The sequence below is a fragment of the Microtus ochrogaster genome, unplaced genomic scaffold, assembly GCF_000317375.1.
Source record: "Microtus ochrogaster isolate Prairie Vole_2 unplaced genomic scaffold, MicOch1.0 UNK2, whole genome shotgun sequence".
Taxonomy (NCBI): Eukaryota; Metazoa; Chordata; class Mammalia; order Rodentia; family Cricetidae; genus Microtus; species Microtus ochrogaster.
The window spans coordinates 25190595-25207910 of record NW_004949100.1 but is presented as its reverse complement, the minus strand read 5'-3'; the positions used below and the strand labels follow the sequence as shown (position 1 = coordinate 25207910).

Sequence of the window (17316 nt, the reverse complement as noted above, 5' to 3'; positions counted from 1 at the left end):
GTGAAAGAAACTGAAGACACAGCTGTGGCCCAAAATCTGCTAAAGAGAGTCTTAAGAGAGGAAGAAAGAGAATAGACAAACAGCCTTTGATGAGTGCTGTGAAGTGACTAGATAGGATAAACAATAGAAAGGTGTATTCATTATATTTCTAATTGCCTTGGAAATGTGCTCAACACAAGAAACTTAAGAAAGACAGGATTTAGGGTCTATTCTAGCTCATGGTTTGAGGGTACAGGCCTTTGTGGTGGAGATGGAATGGCAGCAGGACCATGAGACATTGAGTCTGCAGTCAAGAAAATGACATGTGAATGGCAAGGAGAGGTATCAAAGTGTAAAACCGTTGCATAGTTTAGAATATTAAAAATGACCAAACAACTACCTTGGATTTTGTGATGGTGTGAAGGTACTTAATCCTAACACACTGGAATATCTGTAAGAGAGAAAATGGATACAAACACTATAGTAAGACTTACAGGGAGCTTACTACTCTATGTCAGGAACTCTTCCAGTATGTTTCATGAATTGGTTCATATAAATGGCTAGTTTTATTGTTTTATTTCATGGTTTTACATGTATGTGGTATTAAGATTTGAATCCAGGACCTCATACATGCCAAGTACATGCTCTACCACTGGACTGCATCATCAACCTTGAGGCATGTATCTTAAAATTTTAGGAAACCATTTTATTCCCATTTTACTAAAGTTGGAGAAACTGAGTAACAGAAGGAAGAGCTACCTTTTCAGAATCTAGTTCCAGAATCCAGGCTCCCAGGCATGGTACTATACCACTTCCCTTTTAAGCTAGGAAGGCCCTTTAATCACCAGTCACATTTCTGTCCAGGTCCAGGTGCACAGATCACAGCTGTTTAGATGTCTTAGGATCCACTCCATCTTCTCTCAACTATAGACTGCCACCCTCCGAGATTGGGGATCAGTTATTGGATGGCTTCATTTTCTTCATTTCCTTTGCTACCAAATTTCTTCACCTGTTTGAATGTAAGTCCCATGAGAGAGGAAACATGTCAGTCTGCCATTCATTACCATACAGAGCCTTAAACACGCTCAGTACTGACTAAGTGCTTGCGGGCTGAAGAAATCAATAAGTGAAAGGCTGTATTGATGTCTGTACCTGCAGCATACACATTACTATATAAAAGGACACCTGTTGATTTACTTATATTTCTGCCATGCAATGTATTTAGCTGTTTTCCCTATACCAAGCAATATAGCTATTTTCCCTATACCTAGCAATATAGCTATTTTCCCTATACCAAGCAATATAGCTATTTTCCCTATACCAAGCAATTCTCCAATTCCCTGTGAACACTGACAATAATTCCTACTGTTTAATTCCATTCTGAGGCTAATTATCATAAGTAAAATGCATAACCTCACAAGATCAACACACACACCTAACATGCATGCATATTACATATGTCAACTGTAAGTATTGCATCCTCAGAGAATCCCGGCTTCTGTTTCCTTTGGCTACAACTCAGATTCCCATCAGTCCCTCTTCCTGCACAATAATTTGGTATTATAACTCACAGAGCAAGGGAAACAGGTTTATTGGTTATGAATATTAGAAAGATGCAAATGAACAGTTCAACTACATCAGTGGTTCTCAACTTGGGGGTTGTGTCACCTCCGGGGTCTCATACCAGCTATCCTGCATATTAGATATTTACTTTATGATTCATAACAGTACCAAAATTGCGGTTATGAAATAGCAGCAAAACAATTTTACAGTCAGGATCACCAGAATACAAGGAATTGTATTTAAAGGCTCACAGCATTAGAAAGGTTGAGAACAGCTGAACTAGATAAAAGGATGCCCAGGCGAGAGCCAGAGGGTCCTGAGTGCAAGAGCTTCTGTTTCTAGGTGGTCTGAGGCACAGTCACCTCCCTTTCAGCCTATGAACCCTCCAAAACCCAGTGTATGCACGACTAAAGCTTTGAGATCAGCAAATACCCTCTCCGGCACTCTTCAGTCCCTGGAGGGCAGGAGTGAGCTGAGTCTTCTAAGCCTCTGATTGCATAGCCCGATGGCTCTCCTGACGACCAGCCTCCAACCTCTGGAACCAACTCATAAGCATAAGCTCGGGTGAGGTACAAAGAGGGCTTATAAGCATATACGACTGCTCTTTGTCCTTATAACACTCACAAGTGCCAAGGATTCAAGACCTCCGTGATAACTAAAAAGGGGGAGGACCAAATGTGCTTGTTATCACATTGCAAAATCTCTGAAATTGATTGGAATTCTAAGTTTTCATGAGCCGTTCCCACCCCTCTGCTTCAACAACTATCACATTCCAAGGGCTTGCTTAGGCTACAGAATTCATTTTACCTCATGAGCCAAGGGTCAACCACACCTGGGGGTTTCCAGCCCTTAGTTGCTCACAGGATGCTCTAACGTGATGCCTGTCAGGTGTGAAAGATGAAGCCCCAGCTTCCTCATATTGGGTACGAGGCCCCATGCCTGAGGCCCCATTCACACTCCAGAACTCCACAGGACCAGACTTCTCTCCTCCCTGACCTGTGGCTAGCGAATCAACACACACACATCTGCTAAAATTCCTGTTAGGCAATATGACTAGGTATTAGAAAATAGTAAGCTACAATGCTTGTCAGTTGATGGTTAAGATTAGTTTCAGAAGCATGAAGAAACTGGTCTGATTTTATGACAACGAACCAAAGTGTTTTAGGTTTTAGGTTAGTAAAGTGCTTCAGAACACCTCACCCGAAAGATCACCAAAGACCTTTGTTTGTTTGACAGATGTTGAACTGAACAGACAGCATTTAACACAAAACCATCTCCACAATACAGCAGGAAGTGAGAGAGCCAAGGATCAGCTCAGTATGAAAACACTCGAAAATGGTTTCCAACTGCTCTAGGGGTCTCACGCAGCAATAATCATAGAGCAGGTGAAAGCCTCGCTGCATAAAACACAGGGGAAGTAGCTCATTGGAACAGACATCCAATGCGTGTCTACGGGAATTCCCCTCACCACCTTAAGAGTTGAGGAGCAGAAGTACTGATTTGATTAAAGAATCCCAAAAACACAAGAGATGTGCTTCTTTCCCACATATAAGTAAAAGGAAAAGCAAAGTCTTAATTACGTAGATGAACTGAACACTGCAATATTTTCCTGGCTGTTTCTAAACACTCAGCGAGAGTCATTTGGACGTTAAATGAGGAGTCAGCTGTGATAAATGCGCTTCTCAGCTTCCTCATTTAAAATGAAATGGGATCACATACCCAGACTCTAAACTAAAAGTTAGTAACAAAAAGAACTGTTCCTAAACCCACACTCTGTGAAATCCACATGACTCCTAAGGAGAATAATAGAACCCTGGACCATGGGCCCCTAAGCACCAGGAAGGCTCTGTGCCTATGACTCCAGAGAGCCCTCTTGGGACATAGGCAAAAATTCAGACACATGTCACAGCTAAACCACATCATCGTGCTGTCCTATTTATGCAAATGAGTTTTACTCTTATAATTTAACCAGTGATTTCTTTAAAAATGTTGTCACTGCTTATATTCAACTTTCAGAAACACGAGTCTTTTACCAAGATGCAGGATAGCAATCCCTCAGAAAAACAGAGAAAGCATTGCTCTGTGCTATGATGACATCCTTGAAGATGACATCTGTAGATGACGTCCACGGTGCCTCTGAAAGCTGCTCTCTGGATGACTTCGTTAATTTCTCCAACATGATCTAATGTCCATAAACAACAAAGAGATACACAATGCATATAAACCTGAAAATATGCATTTATTCTCCTGAGATCAGCACCATAATGATTTGTGAACACAGAAATAAATACCTGTAGGTAGAGACGAGGGAAATCGGGAGTCCAAGGTGATCCTTAGATACACAGAACATTTGAGGCCATCCTGGGCTACAGAGGAAGACCCCGCTGAAAACAGACAGACAAAACCAGAAGACCCTAAAGTAAAATGTGCATGAAGGTGGGAGAGTTATCAGCGTGAGCTACAGGTGTGCATCCGGAGCTCTCACCGGCATGCTTTCGTCTGATTCTCATCACACCCTTGTCAGTGCTCTCATTTCCCCACCTAGTTTATCCAGAATAAAAACCAAGGTTTGAATTTCTTACATCTACTGAGACCACCTGGTTTTGCTGCCTGACTCTCTCCGGCCTGGACGGGGGAAAAGTGAGGTTCGGTGCCCTGTTTCAGTGGTGCACAACCGCATCTGAATTATTTTGTTTATTTTGTAAAACCCTAAAAGAGGAAACGTCTTAGGAAATGGGTGTTCCGGTGAGTGGATTATTAGACAAGCTGTAGATCTCAAAAGCCACGGCTTGGTGTGCTCAGAATGTAATGGGAAAACGAGAATTCGCAGCAAATCCTTTCTCCGAGCCTTCCTGTATTTATAACAAGAACACACCAAAACCAGCATGTCCTGAACTGATCTGTTGAAAATACACCATGTGATACAGTCGGACTTCTCCCAGGCTGCCTTTTCCTAGTAGGTGCATTGGCAGTGAAAGCTATGAAGGCATAAACTTGGCCGCCACCTCAAAGTGCCCAAGTGGCCCTGGAACATCACTGCGCTCATTACATGCATCTATCGCGCATGAGCTCACAGCTGTCCAAATCTACCCTGAGTCTCCAGCTAGGAAGAAACAGTTATAGGAACACTGCTAATGTGACATGACTGTGAACAACACAGGATGACATGGCCGGAGGTGATGGCCATTCCCCATCCCCTGCCACTTATCTTAATGGCAGCGCATCACTGCCCAGGAAGTCACAGACAGAAGAGCCTAGAAGTATTTGTGAAACTGTATAGACCACGAACACCATCTAAGTCACTCTCACACTGACTTGTATGTACCACAAGGGCCACATTGGGTGTCGGTAGTCTAGCTCTAGAGCATGGCCAGGCAGACATCTCCCCAGAATCAGACGCCATTCACAAACACAAAGCAGGGAGCTAGCTGGACAGGAATAAAGAAAGTCATTTGGGGCTAGTGGCATACAGCTCAATGGCAAAGTTCTTGTCTAGAATGTATAAAACCTGGGTTGGTTCTGCAAAACGGAGCAAATACACACACACACACACACACACACACACACACACACACACATATATATATATCACACACATATATACATATATATGTATATATATAATCATCTACGTTGGTATTTTCCCCTTTCAGATAGAAAGACAATGCATGCAAGCACTCATACCCACATGTGTTCACATGCAGAGACACATAGAAATGTCATTAGGGCAGGGAAATCATAAGACCAGGGCACAGAGGAAATAAATGTCAGTAAACCAAACACACCTTCGTGGTGCTTAAGCAATCTTCTCAAACACCTGTTCCCCATTTCCAACCCTTAAGCACAAAGACTTGGCAGTTTTTTTTAAGTAATTTATTGTCTTTATATTCAAAATGAGTTCTCTGTGAAGTTTCAGATTTTGCAGCAAACACAAAGGACAATGGTGAACAGTACACTGGTGTCTGAGATGCAGGGAGTTCTCAGTCTCCATTACTGTGCTCCACCCAGACGGTCGGTCCATTGTTTCCCAGATGATATCTTGGTTGACCTAGAATATATCAAATAAGTGCTTGACAATTGAACAGATTGTGTGCTCTTGGTTAAACAGGAATAACTGCCTATCTTCTAGAGAAGATAAGTTTGTACATTTTCTATGTACAAACTGAAAAATTTAACCCACATAGACAAAATTGTCTTTTCAAAATTAAGAGCAAACTTCACATAAATTAATCATTCTTTGAGGGATAAGAAGTTCTTTCTATGATTTCAGGAATTTTCATTACCATTTCAGCTTCATGCATAGAAGCAATGTAAGCAGAGCCCTCGCAAAGGAACTCAGAACGAAACACCAAAGACTATACTTTCAGGGATCATTTCTATAGTTCGTCAGAACGAAACACCAGTGTGTGCTGTCTGTGCTGGGTGCTAGAGGCACAGGTCATCAAGAAGACAATATGAACCATCTGTTGTGGGCATTCAGACTACAACAAAGAGCATTTCTCTTAACACTTCCCATTCCACAGCCATAGTCACTGGCACTCTATAGACATACTCAAAATTCCAAGACCAAGGCTACCCTGAATGTTAAATCCCATGGTGGTAATCTGGGATAGGACAGGGTTTCTCTATAGGCCAAAGAAGGAATTTTTTTTTCTCCTTAAAAAAAAAAAAAAGCATAGTTTTTTTTTCCCTTAGGAGAGAGATAAAAGCAAAAGACATAAAGCACTGAGTTTAAAGTGGATTTTTCTTTCTAAAACAATGTGCTAGGTCAATGAGATTTGGTTCTAAGTAAATAAAAAATCTGAAAAGGATATACATTAATAAAAAGTTATTAAATTCCTTTTTTCATTTTTTCTGATTATTATTTCCTTTCTCAACAAATGATATAAAACTCTGGGCAAATTTCCAAAATTATTAAAGCACAGAATATTTTTTTTAGATGAAAAAGAAGAAAAGGGAAAAACAGAGAGGGGGGAAGAAGAATAACGATCATTTTAAAAGTAGAAAGAAAGTTTAAAAATAACAATAATAAAATAGGAACTCTAGAAGAGCCAAGGTCTGAACTAAGTATGGCTTTAATCCTTTTCCACCAGGCCCTAGCCTTGGCAGGTCTCTGCTAAAATGCAGGAGTTGCATGGATGTGGAAGCCGGTGATAGAAAATGCATTATTATACACAATTGTTGTACTTGAGAGAAACTATACGGAGGAAAAAAATAACACCCTAGAATAAATACAAATGAAATTCATGTATCAAAACCAATACTGTGAAAATAGTTTAAATGTTTCTTGAATTTATATCTAGTCATTAACCTAAATGCAGATTTTAGTTCCTGCCACCCTTCTGCCTCATGGTCAGAAGGCCTGAAAACCTGTGGTGTGGAAAATTGGCAGGATAAAGAATATTGAATTGGTCTCCATGGAAAAACAGAATTTGGCAGCCATAACCTCCTGCCTGTGCTGGTCTGTCTCCCACTTCTGGCTTCCTGCTAAACTTTTGTCCCAGGGAAGAGGCCACATACTAGGTAAAGCTAGAAGCAACTGTCAGCTTGACCATTCACCAGTGACTTTGAATCTCTCCTCAATATAAGACCAAGTGTCCCAGCTCTGTGAAGTCACAGAAGCTGGGCTTTCACTGATTTTGGTTGCTTCTAACCTCAAAAAGGGAACTGAGGTGAGAGACCTGCCTTACCCAAAAGACCCTGAAGAAACTGTGATTCCCTCACGGAGATGATAAATCCATACCCCAATCCTGTGGGCATCAGTTTCCTCGGCCCATCCTGCTTCACTATTGTGATGATTTCAAGGAAGGCTGACATTTCCTTGGAATTTTCATTAGTGATCTCTCTCAGATTCAGGTTAAATCCCTCCTAGGAGTACCTCAGCAGAGGCTCCACCGAGTAGCCAGCATTGGTGGACAAAGTCCAGCCCCCACCTTGTCCCTGGCCCCAAAGTCAGTCAAGGAATCGCTTACTGGGACCCTGCAGTGGGCTCGGGGCTCTTTGCATGAGCAAGCTGGAGGGAGAGTTGTGTCGCTGTGTGGTTACCCTGCCTCGTGGTGGTTTTCACCCTGATCTTTTCTTTCTTTGCAGCTGGTTAATAATCCTCTAGCAAGTCAGGCCGCCGCTGCTGCAGCAGCCATGGGCTCCATAGCAAGCTCACAGGCCTTTGGCAATGCCCTCTCCAGCCTTCAGGGGGTCACAGGTCAACTAGTTACTAATGCACAAGGACAGGTGAGTGGGAGATGGGAGGAAGAGTGAATTTTTATGGCAGATTGAACTCAGAAAGGAAATGGATTTCTTTTGCATGACAGTGATATGTAGCTGCATCTATTTGAGGCAAATAAATAATGTTTACTAGCAATGTCAAGAATAGGAGAGGGGTTGGGAAGTGTTTCTATATTTCAGAAGCAAGATTTTTCTTTCTTCCCCCTAAAATGTCAAGGTTTTATTTTGGTTTTGTTTTGTGAGATGACTACTGTTATGATCTGAGTTAAAGAATTCCTTTCTCGTTTTTGGAACTTTCTTGGAAATAAGCAATCAAAAATTGAATTTTGGAAAGGAAACCTTGCTTTGCTTTTTTTTTTTTTTTCAATTTTCCCCTTTTAACAACTCTGATGTAATGGGTTGCTGGTTACTCTGATGTGTCTAAACTAACCTCGATAAATCCAAGATATGCATGTGTGGAGAATCAGTGCAAAGTCCTATTCAAGTCACCAAAGGAAAGGGGCATTAGATGCCAGCGTCCAGTCAGCCCCTAGCCCTCTCACTGATTTTCAGGGACTCAGGAGGTCTCTTGCATGCCGGTGATTATCGCTAACCTGTCAGGTCCTCTAAGCCCTCCCCCATATCACAGGAGAGCACCCACTCTCCAGTAAGGTTCATGTGTCCATGTCATGTTCACCGAGGTGACATATGATAGAGCTTCGGTGATCAGTAACCCTGGAGGTTACAGAAAGACAGCAGAGCAGAATCGAAGCTGATGATGTCACGGTGCCCTCCAATGGAAAGCCAGAGTCCAGCCTCGGTCCTTAGTGACATCAGTTTTCTAGGGTGGCCAAGATGATTATAGAGAGAACAATGTTTCTTTACTCGGCAGTGTGTTTACATAGCTCCCTGCTACAGTTGCACTGCAAAACCAGGAACCGCAATACCTTTAAACTCTTATTTTTTTTAAATTTTACTTAAAGCATAAGCAAAGATGCATTATAAGCTAAACCATCTCTATCTACAACCCAAGGGGAAAAAAAGCTGACCTTGTTATATTTCCTGGGCGGGTGTAGGATTGTCCCATCAGAGACCCGAGGGCTGAACGATGGAGCTTGTCAAAGAGAGGCCCCATGTAATGAATCATCTTATCACAGGAGCACAGCACACATATTAAAGGAGGGTTGTGTGAACACTGTGCCCTCCACAGTAACCTTTCAATGTCTGCTTTAACCCTTGCTCCAATTCCTTTTCATCAAAGGATCATTTTATGCAGCCAGCTCTAAATTGAAGCTCTCAAAAGCACATTAAGATTTCTGGAGGGGTGTGGGTATTGGGGTGGAGGAAAAGTTGGTTTTAATAGCTATAACTCATAAGTACTCCAGGTCCATGCTGGAAGCAGCTTCCTAGAGCTATGCCCAGAAATAAAGCAACATCAAGATGTAAATTTTAGGAACTGAAGATCAAAACCAAATCTATGTGCAGATAGGCATGTCCTATAACTTTTCTGTTCCACGTGCAGGCGCAGTAGACTGCGCCCCACATGGAGAAATCCTTTGTTGAATGGAACCACTGTGTCTAACTTTTCAAATGCTTTGGTGGCTTGTTAGCCACCTCTGTCACTGTATCCTATACAATCTCTCTCTCAGCCCCCGAGAATCTCAACTTGAATACGCACAGATTGGTGTAGATACTGAATCAGAGTTGATTTTAGTCTTTTTATTAATATTTTACAAGTTGTTTAAGGATGGTTTATTTGTATTTACTGTAAACATCTTTCCTAAGGGGAACAGCTACTACCATAAAAGGGGACAAACGTCATTTGAGACTTGTGTTTCTTTGTCCTCTGTTAACGTGACACAAAAGAGACAAATATATGGAACCATGTTGGCACAATTTGCCTTGCTTGACACACCCTGCCACCTAGGGTTGACACACTCAGTTTATTTTTAATTTCTTAAAGTCTCCATCAAGGTTTCCCAGACAGATGTGAAGGAAAACCTCCTTGAATATTTAGGAACATTTTTATTTGGAGCTCTTGACATTGACTCTTTTTTATATTTGGAAGTTTATCTGAGAATAATGGCATTAATATGTAACCCTAGGTTTGAGAAGCGGGGCTGATTGATAGTTTAAAGGAAGGTTTGTTCCACACAGAAACCATGAAGCAGGGGCACCGTCATCCAAATGTCTATCCCTGTCCTCATGCCCTAAGATTCTTTCTGTATCCTTTAAACAGAAGACGGGATTTGAGAGACCTAAATGAGCCTTCAGGCCAACTCAGGAGGGTTTAACTACCAGTTATATCTGGTTTTCTGAGCTTCAGACAAAGGCTTAGCTTACTCAAGCCTTCCCTTAACCTTGAAGGAGTCATCTGCTGCAGGCCACAGTCATGGCTGCTGAACCAGTCTCTATTCTATGCCTGAATCTCCTTCAGACTCTTGGCCTTTGGGTCACAACAACAAGAAATCTCACCACTTGGGTCTTGCTATTTTACTTCCCTGCTATGGAATCTGTGTTTTCCAGAAACTAGATCTCAGTAAGGGTATAGATGGCCTATCTGGATGTGTTAAAGAATGAGCTTTTCTGCCGTTTGCTCTCCCCAGAATCTATTCATAGCAAATAGAGAAAATTGTCCTTTATTTTTTTACTTTTCTTACTTTGCCCTCTCATAACTGTTAACTGAAAGGGCAGACAGTAGTAACTAGATTTAACAATTTAACAGACACGGCAAGGCAAGAAGGTAGTCAGTGTCCCCAGGTAACAGTTGTTGACACTGGCCGTGGCACTGCTGAGAACATTAGCGCTCTCTTTTCTTCCTGTATCAGGGACTTGTGCAAGAAGAAAAAGAATAAATAGTAGGATGAAAGATTTAATTCCAAATACATTCTGAACAAATTCCTTGAGCCCTCTGAGCCTCAATTTTCCTAACTCCACAATAAAATCTGAGTGAACCCTGGACTAGAAAGACAGTTTATCAGTAGAGTTCTGGCCCCGCAGGCGTGAGGACCTGAGTCTGCTCTCCAGTATTCACTTTCAATCCAGGCACAACAGCACAGCTTTCTAATCCCAGCAGCACTGGAGAGATGGAGACCTGAGGATCCCTGGCTTCTTGCTTGCTGGTCAGCCTAGCCTAATCAGTGACCCCTAGGTCCCAGTGAGATAGCTTGTCTCGAAAAGCAAGTAGACAGCTCCTGAAGAATGACACCCAAGGTTGACCTTTGGTTTGTACTCAAACACACACACACACACACACACACACACACACCACATACATGCAATCTAAATCCATAGGTTATGAAGATTAAATGAGATTGTGTCTTAAAAATACCACTTAAGAGTTTACGAACACAATTAAGATTCAATAAACAATGCCACATCATCATCATCATCAACAACAACAACAACATGGTTCATAGTGTTGTTTGGATATGCAGCAAGAGACAGTAGTATGGTGTAGAGACAAACAGAAAGGGATCTGCAGCCAGGCTGCCATTCACCAGCCAAGAAACCTTGGTTGGCCTCTTTATTCTCTTTGTGCCATGATTTCTCTTCCGAAAAGCAGGGGAATACTGACGTCATTTCACTGGATTAAAGTACTTAGAATGGGGTCAGTCACATGTTATATCTCAGAGCTACCAGTCCATAAATGCTAACCAAGATGAACGTGAATCAAAATGAACATCTTCCTTTGGTGCGTAGATGAAGGTTTTGAGAACGTGTGAGTCTCAGCAGTTGGTTGCTAAGTCATCTTAGGGTATCTCAACCTTTCTCCAAACAGTGCGCCAGAGGGTGGAGAGTCCATGGACCCGTGCGTGCCCCTAATAGTATTTGAGGAATTGGCAAGTAGATTTACCATCCATTTGTTCAGCTACAAAACTGCTCCCCTTGCGTCCCTGGCAATATCTCCTTATTGGCGTTATTACAGAAAAGTAAAAGCAAATGAGATTTTATTTTATCCTGGGGTTAAGGAAAGCATTTTACATTTTAGTTGAAGCTCATGACTGTTTGCTGATGAAATCAAATCCTCTGCCACGGCGGTAGGCAGCTTTCACACACCTTTGTACTTTAAAGAGCCAAGCATATAAAACACAAAAGTGCCTAAAACAAAGTTACTTTTTTTTAAAACAGGGTTACCTCTGCCCTAGTCTCCCAAGTGCTTAGATGACAGGTGTATGTCACCACACTTTATGACCTTTTCCCCATCGTTTTTTTTTTTTTTAAAAAGAACAGGAAAGGTAAAGACACAGACCCACACAGATTATTCAGAAACACTCAAGCTTTTATAAGACTAAAGAACAGAGACAAAGTCGGTGTGATAAAACAGGAATCACTGTGCTGATGTGGGCTAAAGGCTCCTAAATGACCGTGAGTGGAGGCTGTCATTGGAGGCATGAAGGTAACCCTCAGCTTCATTGAAAGCCCCATGGCAGGTGGGGGAGGCGAGAATTCCTCTGAAAAGTGCACTTTAGACACCAGCAGGAAGTCTCCCCACAGTTTAGCTCTCCAAAGAGGAAACTGAAGAACCACTCTCAGTGAAAGGTCCTCTGAAGTATGATCGTGAACCGAGGAACATCTCCAGGGCAGTAGTGAATAAAAAACCCAAGTTCTTGTTGAAACACAAACATTCCTATTTACTAACAGAGTGGCTTCATATAGGTTATATAACTTTTGGAGGGGGGGGGCTCTTTTCCAACAGTAAATGAGAAAAGAGGTATTTAATAAATTACAGCTGTTCCTTTTAAGATCAAAACCCAGCAACTGACCCTATATAGGTGGCTGAAATGAATATCAGTAGACAATTTAAATGGAAAGACGAGACCGCTTAAGATAAGCTCACTGTAGGATGAGCTGAGATGAAGTTATAATAAATGCTAATATCAATCACAAGATTGAGAGATAATTGACTTGATAGTTGTCTATTGAGTCTCTCCAGGGGTCTCATTAGGTCTGTTTAATGCACTTACAAAGCCATACTCTCACTAGCTGTAAAACACTTTTCCAACCCTGTGGAAAAGGAGGAAAGAGTGTGTGGCTCTGATTGTAAATAAAGCTCGGGGCGCACGAGACCCAGGCAAGCCGGCGATAGGGAATCTGGGGAGCTCCAAGGAGCCTCCTTTATTCTATATCTTATAGTGGAACACATAAAATGTATAGAAAAATAACTTTTCCAAGACAACACACACACATTTATATTTTCATACCAGCCTCAGTTCTCCTTTTTATTAAAAAAAAACAAACAAACAAAAAACAGTCCAGACAAAAAGCATACCCTCCCCCTCCATCCCAAGGGTGGCCGCTGGCAGAAAACTGTGACTTTTCTCTAAAATTTTATGTTTTTACTACAGAACATTAATTTTAGAAAACAAAATGCTTAAAATACTATTTTTAAAATACCAAAACAATAGAATATATTTAGACATTTCACATAAATAAGGATCAAACATGTTTTGTTGAAAATTCAGAGTTGGTGTCTCTGTGTTTCCTCAAAAATAGTATAGTTCTGACAAAAACTGTATTTTCCCATTTGCACGTGTCGTGGGGGAAGTTTTAAGGTGTAATAATTAAATCCCATTGAATGAACTATCATTTTTAGTGAAACTATCATTTTTAGTGAAACTTTTTTCATTCCTCTGGAGGCCAGGAAATGTATTTTCCCAAGAAATGTATTTTCTAAGAGTTCCACCCTGGCTTCTTTTCGGTGATAAAGATAAAATAATAATCAGCCACCCCAATCCTTCTACTAACGTAGCAAATCTGCCCTTGGAGCCCAGTTAAGAGCTTTATTGGTTCATTTCGTCACTGTTTCCCTAAGTGCTCGCCTTATAGCCCCTCAAAATGCTCCGCAAATGAGAACTCCGGCACCAGAATAGCGGTGCCCCAGCCTGGTGCTAACCACCTCTCTCCAGGTTCTGAGCCGCAGCCACCTGTAAGGTGAGTCAGGCCGGCAGGCTGCAGACTTGAACTTTCTTAACTCTTAATTCCCCAACCAACACTTAAGAAAATGGACATGCTTTAGAAAAACGCTGCTGCCAGCAATTCTCGCTTATTCCTAGCCATGTTTTGAAAATGCTTTTTGAAAGTAGAAATCCCTCAGGCGAGGAGACGCTGCTCTGCCACCAGCGCTTTGCTCTGACTTCTGTTCTACCCCATGAGGCCTGTTAGCCCATTTGTAAAAACAAGGGGGTCTCAAACCGTTTCAAGAATTACCAGGAACCCACAACATGCAAATGATTGGCAAATTAATGCTTGCCTGTCCCCAAACTAACTTTCTTTGAACTTTATAACCTGCAATGACAGGTCTTCGGTGTACCATAGGACCAGCCAATGGAGTCCTGGTGGTGTTTGAATTCTCGCTCTCCAGAACTCTGATGGAGGTCTTGGTTTTTAACCCTGGTGGGCAGTGACCCTATGGGTGCGGAGTTTTGAGGGAAGTGTGGCTACAGGTGACTCTGTTACAGACTCTGAGACTCAGAGTTGGGAGAAGTTTGGTCCCAGCTCTGCCCATCTAAGGCTCTCACTCCATCCCAACACACCCCTGAAGGCCAGGTGAGGCATCTCATTCCCCCGGCCAGGTTCCTCTTCTCTGCAATGATGTTAGGAAGACCACAATTTGCAGCAATAATGAAATTAGTGAGTGGCTGCCACTGATAGAGCAGTCAGTGCCAATTGGTCCTTAGCCCTCAACATGTCACAACCACTTCATCTTTCCTGTTGAAGGAGCTGCGGGTTGCATTCCTGCCACCCTGCTCCCAGCCACCTGGCTAGCTTATACCCCGAAATAACAACACACAAACTGTATTCATTTAAACACTGCCTGGCCCATTTCTATTAATGTGCGTAGCACCGAGGTGTGCTTACCAGGAAGATTCTAGCCTACGTCCATCCTGGGTTGGAGCTTCATCGCGTCTGCCCCCGAGAGCAGAGGCATGGCGTCTGAGCTCACTTCCTCTTCCTCCCAGTATTCTGTTCTGTTTACTCCACCCACCTAAAGGCTGGCCTATCAAATGGGCCAAGGCAGTTTCTTTAATAGCTAATGACCTTCCTCCATCACTTTCCCAACACTGCATGATGTGGTCTGAAGAGATGGAGAGCTTCCCAGGTCACCCTGTGAGAAATGGCAGGAACCAAGCCCAGTTTTGTCTGATCTAAGAAAACGCTCTCTAGCCCATGTTCTGAGAACAATTCAAGCTTCTTGCTTTCTTCTTAATGCACCCCAAGAGCCAAGAACAGCACCTGGCACACAGCGAATATGATATAGTAATGACGTCCATGGCCCCGATGGTATTCCAGGTATGCTAAGATGTCTTCAGTAAGCATTTGACACAGATTCAGTGTTTCATTCCATGCTCACTGTGCTCTTCACTGTTATCCCAATTCCCAGCCGATGGGTGGACTGGAGACTGAGGGAAGTTATCCAGCTTTCCAGAGCCACCCAGTGAATGAAAGCGCCTAGATAGAAACCCAAATCTGGCTGCTTCAAAACCCAGATTGTCTTTGAGTAGAGCTGCTCTCAGCATAAGCTTTCTGACATGTCTAACACTGTGCCTGCTGTATAGGAGACACCCCACAACACAGTGTCTGTATACTTAATCTACTTAATTCCCTTTGGTCAGCTGATTCAAGGTAATACCCATTGAATATATCAAAGTGTTATGTGAAAATGTTTTTAAAGGCCATCCCATCTCCCTCTGTCAAGTGAAAATGACTGCTTCCAGTTACTTACCTTTCTTTAGCATCTTTTTAAAAAAAAATTTACAATTAGCGTAAAGTATGAACACAATAAAGGTTGTTAAACACTTGGGCCTCCCATGCTGAGTCACATGAGTCATGTGAGTCTCAAGCACGCCCTGCTGCACACTTTTCCTCTAACCACATCTGTCATGCCCCCTCCAACACGCAGGAAAGACCAGCGTGGCAATATGGAGTCTGCTACCCACATGATTAGCAAATGGGAAATCTTATTTTCTCAAGATTAGCAGCAGCTCCGGCTAGGTTATGTCTAGTCTGCCCCCCTCCCCGCTTCCAACCAACACCAAACAGTTTCTGTACACAGCAGCATTGGCCTTGCTTCCTAGCAAGAGTACCCAGTTTAACCAAAAGGCAAGGCCATAGTGGGTTATCAACCATCAGTTCCTTTAAGTACTCTTGTTTTCCTCTCATGCCCTAGAATAAGGAAAAAGAAAAAAACAACTCTTTCCCCTTTCTTTGTTGTATCTTAAAGTCATTTTTTAGCCAGCCTTACTAAACAACCAGAAGCCAAGAGAAGTGATATATGTACTAAATAAAGTCTGCTTTCAATTTACAAGGATCTTGAGAAACTGCAACTTAGAAATGGAAGACGTTGAACCATAAGAATCTTTTCAGTTTCATTTGGCTAGAAAATAACCGTTTTGGCTTTTTAATATAATGGGTGGCATCTTTGAGAGAAGGGATGCACATATTTAAAACATGATGCAAAAATTATTAAATGAACACAAAACTGAGATACACTGTGTCACCCAGGACTCAGAAAGCTCATTTTGATTTTGAGACCACAATGTCACGTGCCCACTGCAGAGGAGGAAATGGTTTGTAAATTTAACACCTGTTCCCATGATAAAGAATCTAGAAGAGTAATGAAGGACTAGAGTAAGTGTGTGTGTGTGTGTGTGTGTGTGTGTGTGTGAGAGAGAGAGAGAGAGAGAGAGAGAGAGAGAGAGAGAGAGAGAGAGAGAGAGAGAGAGAGATTTAAAATAGAAATAAGAAAGCTCTGCGAAGCCACCACTGGAGTTGCCATTTCTCACAAACTGCCTGATCATGGGGAATCTGGCTGGAGATTGGCCACCTATGACAATGAGTTCGCAACTGTATGAGACAAACTCATCAGCATAATTCTAATGAGTCTCAGTCTTTGTTGTGAGAAATGAGAGATTCTGTGGTCTCACCCTAAAGAACATTAAGAAAACATTACCAACAGGAAATTGAAAAAGTAATAAGTGTTAGAATGATGAGAACAACTTTTTTTTTCCGATTGAACAGATAGATAAGCATAGCGTGCAAGTATCAAAATGCATTTAATTTTGCCACAACAATGGGCATTTTCTTCACACACACAAAAAAAAATCCCATGCATCATCGTGGGCTTGTGGGCCTGGGCGATGACAGGTGCATCACTAACAGCCCTTCCAGGGGCTTCGCTTTCCACCCTTCCTTTTCCTTGGAGGTTTGTTTTGTTGTTTATCCTCATTTAAATTCAACTTTACAGCCTGGTGCTCTTCCTGGGTATAAACACAGAACCAGGAGGCACTAAATATGCATAGCACTTTCTTGAGCAATTGCCAAGCAGTCTCTTCACCTGTTTCCACCAAACAGGGCCTATTTCAATAAAGAGTCAATTAGGAATATTTGGAGCTCATTATGATTGGTCCCCAATTTATTTCTATTTGGTTGGTTGATTGATTGTGGGGTTATTTTTTGATTTTGTTTAGTTGTTGCTTGTAGAAATAGGAGCGGCGGGCTGCGTCCCGGCACCCGGCCGCCCACATGGCTAGCTCTACCCGAAATAATTACACGGACACTGTGTTCATT

The 17316-nt window shown here is 42.2% G+C and overlaps 1 protein-coding gene across 1 annotated transcript in view; it reads left to right on the top strand.

The window, feature by feature from the left end:
- The window catches only part of Pou6f2 (POU class 6 homeobox 2), a 163093-nt gene that overhangs the window by 105155 nt on the left and 40622 nt on the right, over positions 1-17316 (top strand). The window contains exon 3 of the mRNA XM_026788332.1: positions 7633-7773. Coding sequence (XP_026644133.1) covers positions 7633-7773 — 141 coding nt within the window. The remainder of the gene's footprint in view (positions 1-7632; positions 7774-17316) is intronic.